Raw genomic sequence first — 13,479 nt, forward strand, 5'->3', positions numbered from 1 at the left:
TGTCCTGCAGAACTTGGATGCAGAGGTTCTGCTTTTGCTGAAGGCTGGACAAAAACCAATGGAGGGCACTTAAAGAACTGACTGAGGACTTTTTTGTTTCTTGAAGGTCTTTGACGTCTCATCCAAGAAGCAACGACACCAGAGAGAGTGTTGTTATAGTAAAACAAAGGAGACGACCACCCTCTGACCCCGAGCCAAGAGTGTTGTTATAGTAAAACAAAGGAGGCGACCACCCTCTGACCCCGAGCCAGGATGTTGGAATCACCTGAGTTTAGGTGTTAAACAGGCTCGTGTAAAGTCACACGGGAGGTGGGGGTCACCTGATGGACACAGCTGACCGTGAGTCCTTTGTGTTTGTCTTGTATGAGGGTTGAGTGTGAAATCCTGAAAATGGACACAGTGTTGTCAGATGAGACAACGTGGTCTCCACCCCCGTACAGCAAACAACCAGCTGTGTCCCTCAGGTGACACCAACCTCCCATGTGACCCCCCCCCCCTTGACACCTTGACCCTGGTGATCACAACATCCTGTCATTGGATCAGGGCTTGGACACCTCCGTCTTTGTTGTACTATGACAACTGTCTTTTCTGGTTTTCAACCGTCAGGTAGAAGCGACAAAGATCGTCCAGCTGCGTTCTACTTAACTGCTTCGAACTTTGAACTTCTTTTGCTCTTAATAATAATAAATAAATAAAAGGTCAATAATGTGTTTGGGCTCAACCAATGATCTGGGACCAGTCTGGGCCAACAATACTGTATCAGCTACTTATATATAATGAAGATACAACATACATAGTATCATTTGAAGACTTTGTATCTGTTGATTGAACCTGCGTCAGTGAATCTGTAACATTTGACTGTTGTTTGTCTTCACAGTTATTTCCTGAAGCAGACACAGGCATTGAAGCTAAACTCACATGGACACATGAATTCACTGAGGTAAATGTTTCAGCAAATAATATAATTCAAGTATTGATCTGAATGTTTCTAATTCACGGCTGCGTCATCAGAATGCCGCCGAAGCAGAAGACTCAGTGGCTGCAGAAGGAGCAGAAGAGAAGGAAGAAGCTGAGGAAATTCATAAAACGACTGCAGAACAACGACACCTGCAGCAAACCTGGCCTCACGTGTTTCACTCATGACAACCACCACTGGCAGACCGCCCCCTACTGGACAAGTGAGAAAATTACCTACGATTGTAAATGCGTTGCATTAGCAGAACATGAAATACTTTTCCAGGTCAGTGAATCTTTAAGATGTTATGTTATGACTCTGTTGCTAAAAGGCAGCCTTGATAAAATAAACATGATCAAATAAAAACCATAAGTGGAATAAAGAGAACACCAAAGGAATCATTCTTTAGTTTGAGAAGAGCGTGTTGAGTTGAAATCCGATAAAATTATCCACAGCAGATATGATAAAGACAATTTTTAAAAAAGGGTAACATTCATTGTTTGTCCACCTTCACCTCCCCCTCTTCCTCTGTCCCTCAGTGGGTCCATTCTGTGCCTGCACCAGTGCCAACAACAACACCTACTGGTGCCTCAGGACCATCAATGACACACACAACTTCCTGTTCTGTGAGTTTGCCACGGGTTTTCTGGAGTATTTTGACCTCAACACTGACCCCTACCAGGTTAGTCTTGTCATGGCTCTGACACACACTTTGTAAAGAGTTTTCCAGAGTTTTCCCTGATTGCTTCCATGTCCTGATTTCTCTTGAAGCTAGTAAATGCAGTCAGCACCCTCGACCGCAACGCTCTGAATTCGATGCATCAGCAGATCATGGACCTGAGAGGCTGCAAGGGCTCCAAGCAGTGCACCGTGGAGAAGGGTGAGGGAAAATACAGAGCTTTTGTTTTTCTCTGTAGGTGATTTGGAAACATATTTTATATCACGTGTCAAACTCAAGGCCCGGGGCCTAAAATTGTATTTAATGTTTATACTCGAGTTAAAAAATGAATAAATCACATCAAAATACACACTATTTTTAAATTAAATATCTACACAGTATATCAGAAAGAAACAACTGTCCTTACAAGTTTTCACCCAGATTAATGTGAGTTACTCTTTTTTTTTAGGAGGAAAAGAGCGGAATTACTTCAGTAAATACAGGTATTTTTATATATTTATATATTGCATATATATTATTCTATAGCAGTCAATTACTATTGCCAGAACTACGAGTGGATTTGATGTTGAAATATGCACCACAGTAGTCAGTGACTCTGCAGCATGCTGTGGCACAGACCAACAACAAAGCTGCTGTTTAGCTTCTGCGTTTCCCTTTTTGTTTGTAATGAAGCCTAACTGCTTGTCTCTGCTATGTGTGTGTGTGTGTGTGTGTGTGTGTGTGTGTGTATGCGCACATGCCCGTATGTGCGTTTTGTGTATATACTTGTGTGTTTGTTCACATGCACATGCATTTGCCCTGTGCGTGTTCGTGCATGCCTCAGGCCAGTTCATCGTCGAAAGAGGCCAAAAGTGAAGAAGCCTTCCTCCAAATCACTGTGAGTTTGCCATGACCCATCTGTTGCTCCATAGTGAGCCAAGCTCTAATCTCTACAGAACATCCACCAGGAGCAGGAACAGGATATAAGTATCAGCAAACCGTAGCTAAAAAGTAAATAAAAGTAACAGAGGTAAACCAAAAGGTTTATATTCCGTAGGAGTGGGAGTCTTTAGAAAGATATGACGACTGGTTGCTGTACTCCATATGCCAGTACTTTTAGTCCTAAATAGTTGAATTTACAGTAAAGGCCTTGATACTAGAGCATGTTGTGGTTTTCATAATTTACAATCCAGCTTCGCCTTCGCCCAGAAGAAAATTTTCATAATTTACAATCCAGCTTCGCCCAGAGGAAATTTGATAAAATGTTACAGCAGACAAATGGAAGGATTTATTTATTTAACTATTAAAATGTAATAATTCAAAAACTATAACGTTAACCTTTAACAAAAATATATATGTATATATATTCGCACTTCTTATGTAGTGATTCTGTCAAGTTTGTCAAATACCTGTTAGTACCATTTCTTCTCAGAGTACTGAGTCATATTTACGTTTACCTGCATTGCACAGCACTCCCGTCTTTTTCATGCATCCATTTATGTACGTATATCCAAAAAAAGCAATGCAGACATGAAGTTGTGTCATTATGTCCTCAGTTCAATCCTGTCAATGTCTTGTCTGATTCTTAGCAGTTTCTTTAGCAGGAACATTATTTGAGGTTTTTTTAATTATTGTTTGAAGAAGCACATTTAATTAGATTGTTTTCGTTTCTCCTGCACAGGGGTCGGATTTGGGAAGGGTGGGTTGGTTAACCACGGTCATCACCACCACTGAGCGCATTAACCTCCATTAGCATAGCAAGAAGAAGAATGACGAGGAGGGAAGGGAATGTGGCCAAACTCGAGGACCTTGACTATTACTTCGATGGACCAGAAACTGAGAAATAGCTCTTTAATATGTTATGAAGACAGCTGACAGCTGCTTCTGTGCATACAAGACAACACAAAGGAACTATCCAACCATGAGTTTTACCTTTGCACTCAGTCTGAAGCTCAGTCCACATGCAAAGTTTTAATTGAACACATCAGATCAAGTTTTACCTCTGTGCTAAAACAACTCAAATCATATGTAATATGACTGGTTTTCTTCAGTTGTGTGGCTGCAGGTACAAACCCTCTGTTCTGGGAAATCAGTTCTAGTATTACATCTTCTACAAGATAAAGGGGACGAATTCCCACTCTGAGGTCATCTTTTTGTTTCTCATTTCCTCCACATCTTCCTCCATCTTACCCTGTTCTTCACCTGAAAGTCAATACATCCTCTTTCAACTCTTTGCCTTTGCCTTAGCGCACGTACAAGCCATGTCAACCTTTACTATTTTAAGTTCACAGATTGGTCGATCGTAGCTGTTCCTCTGATCTAGTCAGCTTTAACTTGTCATTGACTCTAAATATAAAGTCAGAATCTTCCACTTGCTCAGTATTCTCTTTTACAGACAGTGACCCACACCTCACGTTAGTTCTCACTTCTGTTCGTAACTTCTCTTTTACTTTTGCTGCTATACTTTCCTCTTTACTCCCTCTAACATCCAAAATGTAGAAAAAGTTGCAAACCTGTAAAAACAGCCAAAAACGTTCAATTAGTGAATGATGATGATCCCATTTAGAGGAAACCAATTCAAACATGTGTGGACACCAGAGCTTTGTATTATTTAGTGGGTTGACAATTTGTGTTTCAAACATGTACATAAAGCTAAATAAAATTCAGGGTCTGAACATTTCAAACCAGGAGTTGTTGCTTATATAAAGTGAAATACTGCTGTAGAGTTTACCACCACGATGGAGTTTTTTTATTCAATTTTTGTGTAATGTGGTTGTCTGTGTGAGCCCCAATCTGACTGAATGAATGGCATGACATTATGAAATCAGGTGGGACAAAATATTGTCCTCGAGCCTCTTGGTCTGACAACTCTGCTTGTAGATAACCTATTCTGTGCATGGGCCTTAAACAGTTTACTTTCCTGCTACAACGCCGTGATGTCCAGACGATGGTCATGGAGATCATCAACGGAACTGAAGGATTTTTCTTTGCATGTGGAGATGGTGGGGCCTGTTGAATATAACAAACAGTCACCATGAGGTTTTCTACAGTAGTTTAAATATTCTTAACTAATCTTCTTTATAAAGCATTCTGTTTTTCAAGCAACTCATACACCACTGTTTCTCTAATTCTGCATTGTGACACACACACACACACACACAAGTGGGATTCACTTTGTGGGTTGCAGCACTGAACCCTGCTGTCAGTACTATTTTTGTTAAGTCCCCTCATTCAGTGAACTACAGCTTGTTGCTTTTTCAATTCAGTTCAAGCATTAGTCTCTATATCATTAATGTGGTACAAAAATTCCTAAAACAATAAAATATATGTGATGATGACATGACATATAATCAATGTTTGGTAATTTATTCATTTCTTTATTAATGGGCAAAAGACAAAGAAGATGATATCACTGACAGAGACATTTCTACTTGTTAAACATTGACAAAACTGATAGCCAGACTGGAATATAGCGGTAATATTCTCAGCCTACAGCAAGACATGACAAGATCACAGCTGTGTGTCTGAATGAAAGAATCGAGGCCTGCAACCATCAACAAATGCATCAACGATTAATAGTCATTTTTCTTTTCTTTTTTCTTTTCTGTAATAATGATGTGACCACACAGTCTGTCCAGCTTGCTGTACATGGTGCTACATGATAACAGTACAGACACAGACTCCGGCTGTACAGAACAGTATATATTTGAATGTAAGTTGTGCAATTAATATAAATGTTTGCAATATTTTTTGTAATTACGATGACACTGATTTCTTTGTATGACAAACATGAAGTGTAGCTTAAGAAATGCTTTTGTGCTTAATTCGCTTCTTCCCATCTGGAAAGCACTTAAACAGTTCAAGGATTGTGTCATGAGGACTTAATGGATCTATAGTTTACTCTGTGCCAGAGGAAAACAACAACAGTGTAATGCTTATAGATTTAGCTTCTTTGTTTTCTAAATCAGGTACCTCCTTAGAAATGATTGTGGTTGTGAATAAAGTATTTGATCAAAAACATCTTTTTTTTTAAATCTGTTCGGTTTCATATTAATTTTTTCTCCTGTAGGAGTCGCTGTTGTGTCATTTAATGGAATGTAGAAATTTACAGCTAAAACCTTTACATCCATTGATTCTGTACTTCTTAATCCCGTTGAGGATTAATGTTGTGCAGGGTCGTGAGAGGAGTAAATCCCACCATCCCTTGGACAAGGGAGGGTGACACCATGGACAGTTCTATAAGAAAATAATATTTCTTTCTGTGGGGCTGCTCTACCGTACATCCAGCACCGACTTTGGGAGGCGGACATTAAATCCAAACGTCAGCCTAAAACCTCCCGGATTAATGGGGTTAACATTTGGGGTTGGTTCGGGTTCAACTAAGCTATCCCTGAGTAATGCCTCTACATGGCAAGATTACTGGGGGACTCTCACTTAGTGCAGTGAACATATGCATGTTTAGTGTAACAGTAAATGGAATAAGACAGATACAGATGATCCAATGTGGTGAACCAGGACTAAGCAGCCCAATAAGGAATACGACTTTAGGTTACAACTATAATTGATGTCTAAACGTTAGAGATTCAGTTGAAATATAATTACAGATTTATTCAGAAAATAAATTAAACTCTGAAATTTCAGAATCCAAGGGGAAATATAGATATTTTTGTATTAAAGTGTGACGTGGTAGAAAAATAAAAAAGGTAGAATTTAAATGTTGATTTAAAAGGATTTTGAGGAAGATGTTATTAAGCTAAATAATATTAATATAATAATTTGCAAGAAAATATTTGCATTTGACTGTATTCTTATAATTAGCATTAATATAATTTTGAAGTATTTTAAGCAATATTTCTAGGCTGTTCAAAAAACTATAAATTCTTAATTGAATATTCAGAGTTAATTAGACCAAACTATAAACTCTATATAATTCAAAGGCAATTCTGACAATAATAATATGTCCAATATTGTAGCTTCATTTATGAGGTTTGCAGCAAAACAAAACGTGAAAAGTTATATTTATTAAATGCGCTGATACTTAATTGCGACTGACAAACAATTAGAGCGGTCGCCGGGCCAAGATGGCGGCACCGCGGCTCGTTCGCACCTATAGACAGGAGCGGTCGATGCGGCGTCTATCTATTTATGATGTCTATGTCAGGTGGAGGTTGGAACGAGACTACACTCATTTTACCGACCTACGCGTCACGTGTAGAGGGCGGAGTCTGGCCACTAAGAACGTGGTCTAAAATGGTGGGCGGGGTTAAAGAGTCCAACGGGCGTAGTTTGAGTGCGGCGGCGACGACGACTGAGAAGCGTCTGTGTTACTACAACTGTGACCAGTGTACAACGAGGGCTTTTTTTCTAACTTGAAGAAACTCAACTCTTCTTTTTCTTTTTCATTTTCGCTTTGTTTAAAATGTGAAGAAAATGGCCACAACAAGGTAGGACGTTCTCTATTTTGGGCTTCTAAAGGCTTGGAAAAGTTTCGTTTTAAACTTTCGGTGAAGAAGCGAGGGGACTACTGCTGAGCTGAGGCTACACACACGCGCACACGCACACAAAGCGAATTAAAAGTATTTGTAGAGGCTCCGCTTCTCTTTACATCAATTTGCACAACGACAAGAACCCACTCCTAAAGTAAATTATACCAAGAAGTAGCAATTAATTTTGCTGTTGCTTAAATGCACTCCATAGTCTTATTTAACAGTCGATTGTCGACCGGTCGTTAACCCCCAAATCTCCCCATTGCTTTTCAAAATCTCAACCTTGACCCGACCGTACGAACTAATCTAACCACAATCCACGTCTAATGCACCAACCTTCAACAACATCAATTATTCACCTGATTGTTTCACTTCCATTTTCGAACTTGTCTGTTTGTTCATAACATTCATCTATTGGAGGAACTTGTCTGCTCATGTTCTATGAAGGAATTAGGGAATTCATTTTTCAACATAACATGTAAAATATATTATTTGGGTTCAGCACGACTAATGACAAGCGTGATAGTTTTAGTTTCACACCCGCCCCCCCCTTATAAAAAAACATTGATTTTGGTCAAACCAAACAAAACGTGTTCCAATGTTGGGGCTTTAGTTACCTTTTTTTCCTTAAAAAACGAAATAACAATTTAACATTTACTATTTTTAACTGATCATTTCAGTGTTTGATGTTCATGTTTTTGCATAAGCTATTGTGTCAACTGAATTTCAACATATATTCATCTGTCAGATAAGAAGTGGAAACTAAGAACTTGACACATTTAAAATAGCTACTTATGAGATGATGAAATATTAAACAGAAGATAGATATGAAAAATATGAAATACAAATTAACAACAAAACATACAGCAAAAGTATATAGTTTAAAACTACTGTAGTTTGATATTACTGTAGAAAAATAGTAAAAATGTTCTTAAGTGCCTTAGAGCTAAAGTTCTTGAACTACAATTTTTCAAAACATATATTCCCATTTTTGTTCATATTAACATGCTACATTTACTGTAGAAAAATAGTAAAAATGTTCTTGAAGATAGATATTACTGTAGAAAAATAGTAAAAATGTTCTTAAGATATATTCCCATTTTTGTTCATATTAACATGCTTTACTGTAGGTTTCCCCTGAGTACACTTGCATACTTTAAACTTTAGTTTGTACTCTGTATAGTGTGAAATGTAATTATAATTGTCCTTTTACTTTAGTTACATGTGCTCTACTTCTGGTCTTTTATTTTTTGAAGGGAGACAAATCAGCCCACACTTTCCTTTCCTTGTTTTTTTTCCTCTTACTACTACCACTTCTGCCTTTGATTTTTAATTACTTTAAGTCTTTACTGTGGTTTGAACACTAACAACCCCAGACCAAAGCTTACTGCTCCACACCCCATTTGTTTCTCCCAGGTTTTACTGGTGGAATGCTCTGAGATTGATTTCCTCAAGCTGGATTTCCTCAGCATCTGCTATGACTGCCTATAAAGTTAGTTTAGCTTTAATCTGTTGCCTGACACAGATGGCTCGCTCCAGTCCACAAAGTCTAATTAAAGCTACTGTGAAGTCATGGTTAAAAGTCTGTGTTTATAGTGACACTTTTTTGGCCATGTGTCAATACAGCTTTGCTTTTCACACGTGTTTACAGCCATTCACACATTTTGTATCTTTCTTATCTGAATTCACATTTGCTTCTCTGTTGATTCCATACACTTCATCGAGATAGACTCTTCCATGCTTATTATAAAAGGACATTGTGGTCTGATTGATGCTGGTAAGCATATAAGTATTGCCTTGAGTGTGTGAGCAGTTGTGTTATTATTGTGACATGTGCTGACACTATAGGATAGGTTATAGTGCTAGGCAAACTGAATTTGCACATCATACAGGCCTATACTTTCAACATATTCTCTCCAAAGTGAACAGCTTCTTTTTTTTCTTTTATCTCCATGACCATGATTTATACTAAAAGGAGATCAGTTAGTTATTCAACACCAAAAATGGGTTTTATATTTCATTGTCATTTGAATCAACTCGTGTATTACTTGTATTTATGTTAGTTTTACTCGGTAGTAGTTTGTTTTCAGTTGTACCCATTGGTAGGTTGTTGTACACAGTGGCTCTGTATCGGGGCTGGGTTTGGACCATTTCAAGGGCCCCTGACTAATAGGGGCCAAAGTTTCCTGGGGGTTTGGACCATTTCAAGGGCCCCTGATAGGGACCAAAGTTTCCTGCTGCTAAAGTATTGCTTTGCTTGCTAACAGCTCATCACCAATTTTGTGTCTTTTTTTCTTTTGGTGTTAAACCTTTCTCCTGGAGTTTCTTTCTCCTGGATCTTTTAATAACCACCTTGGATTGTCAGACCAGGTTTAACACCTTGAGTTTGAGTGTTTTACCCCAAAATAGATAACAAATGGATATCTGAACAGCGGCCATTTAAATAATTAAGAATCCTTAACAGTGAGTTGACTATTGTTGACCTTTGAACTTTGTAGTTTCTTTATCATATTACTGTTTTCATTGGGGACCCTACTAACTGACATGTTCACAATCTGCTGTTCAGTTTTCTTAATGTCGATTGCAGCTGTTAGTTTGGCACACTACGTCAAGGTCATCTTCCTTCCAGGGTGTGTCACTAGTTTTCCTGCCCAGCTCACCAGATATGTTTTGAAAGCATTTATTTTAAGTGGTGTCACTATCAGGTTTTCTGTAAACAAGTCATATCACAGTCAGTCCAGCATTTCAAATGTTATCGGTCGGCTAAACGTCCTAATCTCTCCACTGTTTTTACATCACAGATACAGTAGGTGTGACTGAGACCATATGGTGTTGCTTCTTTGTAAAAGTCCTTTCAGTTGGGCTTGTCAGTGTGTGGAGCTGTCGATGGTGGGATGTCCCAGCCATTTGTCCTGCTTTCTAATAATGGAATGCGGGCTGATGAGAATCATTCAAGTACTAACATTTTTTTATTTACATTGATAAAAAAAATTAACATACAAAACGTTTTGCAGAAAGCTTCGTGTGTGCTTTGGAAATGCAGTATCATTAAATATGTAGTTTGAAATTATTCATCAGACAAAAATAGTTATTAGTGATAAAGTGTTTTTTAAACTTGTTAAATAAAACCCTCAACTCATCAACCTAATTTTAATCATTCACACATCAGATCTAGATTTATTAAACAACGTCTGCTGCATGGACAAACAGAACAATTGTTCACTCTATGTGGTAAATTCCCAGATTCATCAGAGGCTCTACACGCATATTAACTCACAGCAGGGGGTGTTTTATGTGTTTATCTGGGCATATTCTCATAAAAAATAGAATACTGACCCTTTTGCTGTAATTTAAGACAATGGGGGTTCAGTAGAGCAGAAAGAGTAGCGAAAGTTCACAGCTGTTTTCTAAAAAAGCTGCAGGGAGCAGGCCAGTATGGCTTTGACAGGACAACACTCTGTAAAGAAATTACACTGTGCTATTTATGTGCCTTTGGTAAGGCCAACTGCAGCGAAGTGGCTGCCAGCAGGACTGCCAACAAAATAGATTATCATGTGCACCAGCAAAGTAGAATTGTTGTACCAATATCTGCTGAACAAATTTTTTTTACAGTGGGGCCTAACCAAATTTAATCAGTTAAGGGAAATTAAATTAGGTGACCATAAAACTGCAATTTAGAGCGCCGCATGTGACTGTTCATCGTTCCTAGGTGAGCGGTCTTGTGGAACCTGGTCTAGTCCTGAGCCTACAGACAGGACAAACTGTCTGGAGTGCTGAAATAGGGATAGTGGTTGAAGGAGATGAACTATACATGCCCCAAACTCCTCCCTTTGCCTGTCTGTGATTGGTCAGCATTCACCACAGAGAAAGTTCTCGTAGAGTGAAGTCTGCTGTTGATCAATGGTCTGCATTGTTCTGTAACATCAAAGCCTATAGAATGGGTGTCCTTTCACGGCCTTTGTGATGCATATAACCACGAGTCATCAGACAGCATTCTCCCCCAGCTAGGTTACATTTCTATATTGGCAACAAGAAGCTGTTGGCAACCAGAGCACAAAGATATCTTTCTCGTAGGTTTATTCTTTCACAAACTAGACATAGTTAGCACAGCACTTCTTCATTCTAACTATCTCACTTGTTGCATAAATACACAAATTGAATCTAGTTACGTGTGAGAAGTTAACCTTCAACTTGGAAATTTCAATTTCTGTATTCCAAAAATTATAAATATAAACATATGTGTCATCTGATGCATATATTAAAGCATCAAAGTTGTCTTTGTTGACTGTTTGTGGAGTGAGCTCCTGAAAACAGGTTCCTGACAATACTAATATAAGTAACGTGCATCCTTCACATTTCCCCAGATCACAAGCAGTTCTACAGCATTGTCATCTACAGTTCTGACATAAGGATTTAAAAAACCTGAAACCTTCCAGACCAAAGTCCACTTCCTTAACCACCAAGCCACCACTGTGTCCACCTGGACATTTTGTAACAATTTTTTTATACAACAAAACAAGTTTAACAACAAAAACGGTCACAGAGTTTTGACGTGGTGGTTGTCGGATGTCTAACTAGTCTAGAAATATGGTATACGCATAGGTGGAAATCAAAGCAGACATAAAGACCAAAGAGTGTTGATTTACACTTCACATCACTGTTAAAGTCAGACTACAAAGTGTGTTGTCGTTGTTCACATTGTGGCATTAACTTTATGAGGGTTGTGTGTGTGTGTGCTCTACGGCCTAACACTAAATAACTGACTCAGCAGTTTCTGTGCTGGTTATTTTACTGTTCATTTCAGTGTACACACACACACACACTTAATTTTGTCCTCAGGTTAGAGTGACCTCCAACACTGAACCAAGAAGTGTCAAACCTAAGAATGCATATGACAGGTGCACAGTTTCTCTGTTATTTGAAACATGTGTTCCCTCTCACTGACTGTTTTAGAAGCCTGGGTCAATAGCAGTACATTTGAACACGTACCCAGTATGTGGATAAGCACCGTAGCCCTTGTCCTAACTCAGAAACCAATGGAAAACTGCCAAAAACAAAAATCCTGCCTACGCACTGCCATCGTTACATGTCAGCCCAGACTTTGGACACGACTTATTTGCTGAAGGCCTTAACAAACCTGTCAGTCTACTGCCATGCTTGTCATTACTCACAGCTTCTGTGCCAAGCCCTCAGTGGAGCTTAGTGGCCCTGCTCTTGTTTTACATTATTTAGATAAGCAGGTTGCTAAGTAGCCGTGCAGATTAGACACTGCACGTTATTTATACATAATCAAACAGATGTCTTTTTGAAAATTGTAGTCGTATCTTTACCTTCTGCCTTTTGCTATTTATAAAAACATAAATACACCATAACTTTCCTCAGTGAATTGAACTAGTGTTTTTCGGTAGGGTTTTTTTTTTTTAAATCTAAATAATAAAAAAAGCTATGTTCTGTATATATACAATGTGTGAGAGCGGAGGTTTTCCAGGTGAATGGCAGTAACTGTGTAACAACTATTAGTTGTGCCTGGAAAATGTAAAATGTTAGAAAGTGGAAAGTCTGTAATGAAACTTTGTACAGTTGTGTCACTGTGTGCAACGCCGCCCACTAAGGGAGTCAAAATAAAAACAGTAACATTGTAGAGTTTGTTGTTTGTACATTGACAAGAGAAAAATAGAGTTAACTAAACATACAGTGAAATAAAGAATAGAAAACAAAGCACACTAAATAAATATAATCATTTATTGCTGTTAGTACTGTCACAGGTAACATTTATTAATTCTGCAAATAAGTTTATAAAAATAGCTACCTGAGATTTTTCTTTTACAAGCGTAACTAATTCTGGAAACTGGAATTCTGGGAATTTTGCTAATTGATTGGACTGATATTGAATCAATATTAGTGCTAATCACACAGTTCAACAGCCCAAAGTTCAGAAAGGTGTTTGCAGTTTCACCAGCTTTATTTGTATTTGCTGTGTTATTACAATAGTCCCATCTCTTTGAACAACGTGGAAGACAAGCATGTCCTGAAAACCACAATTTAAATGAGAAATGGTATTGTGACAGTTTGGCAAAGGGTTGACATGCTTTTAATTAAACTGAGCCAAGGTAAATAATGTGCTGTTGCTCAGTTTTCGGGCTGTGTATATGGTAAGTTAATTTTAGAACAATAATAAATTGTTTTTGCTGGAGGTAAGCCTCCTGTGAGCAAGTGCAGACTGCATTCCAAACCATTTATGATCATTTGCGGCCAGAGCAGAAATACTTTTCAAATAAGGGAATTACCCCTGTTGAAGAACATGCTGATGTTAATTTTAGTTGATATTATACTGATTTTATATATATATATATATATATATATATATATATATATATATA

The 13,479-nt window shown here is 38.1% G+C and overlaps 2 protein-coding genes across 7 annotated transcripts in view; both read left to right on the forward strand.

Moving 5' to 3' along the window:
• sulf2a (sulfatase 2a) overlaps positions 1 to 4,297 on the forward strand; it is a 44,054-nt gene extending 39,757 nt beyond the window's left edge. For 4 of the 6 annotated variants that reach the window (XM_008320534.3, XM_008320535.3, XM_025060176.1 and 1 more), the window contains 7 exons: positions 878 to 940; positions 1,012 to 1,178; positions 1,495 to 1,637; positions 1,727 to 1,835; positions 2,083 to 2,116; positions 2,458 to 2,511; positions 3,295 to 4,297. In XM_008320534.3, coding sequence (XP_008318756.1) covers positions 878 to 940; positions 1,012 to 1,178; positions 1,495 to 1,637; positions 1,727 to 1,835; positions 2,083 to 2,116; positions 2,458 to 2,511; positions 3,295 to 3,325 — 601 coding nt within the window. In that variant the 3' untranslated portion in view covers positions 3,326 to 4,297. Of the gene's footprint in view, positions 1 to 877; positions 941 to 1,011; positions 1,179 to 1,494; positions 1,638 to 1,726; positions 1,836 to 2,082; positions 2,117 to 2,457; positions 2,512 to 3,294 lie in introns of those variants that run through there. The other 2 variants (XM_017036849.2, XM_017036850.2) reach the window with 2 other exon arrangements.
• A 2,582-nt stretch (positions 4,298 to 6,879) lies between these two features.
• arhgap46a (Rho GTPase activating protein 46a) overlaps positions 6,880 to 13,479 on the forward strand; it is a 30,043-nt gene continuing 23,443 nt past the window's right edge. Inside the window, exon 1 of the mRNA XM_008320533.3 lies at positions 6,880 to 7,057. Coding sequence (XP_008318755.1) covers positions 7,044 to 7,057 — 14 coding nt within the window. The 5' untranslated portion in view covers positions 6,880 to 7,043. The remainder of the gene's footprint in view (positions 7,058 to 13,479) is intronic.

Source organism: Cynoglossus semilaevis, chromosome 11 (genome assembly GCF_000523025.1).
Source record: "Cynoglossus semilaevis isolate Cse_v1.0 chromosome 11, Cse_v1.0, whole genome shotgun sequence".
Taxonomy (NCBI): domain Eukaryota; kingdom Metazoa; phylum Chordata; class Actinopteri; order Pleuronectiformes; family Cynoglossidae; genus Cynoglossus; species Cynoglossus semilaevis.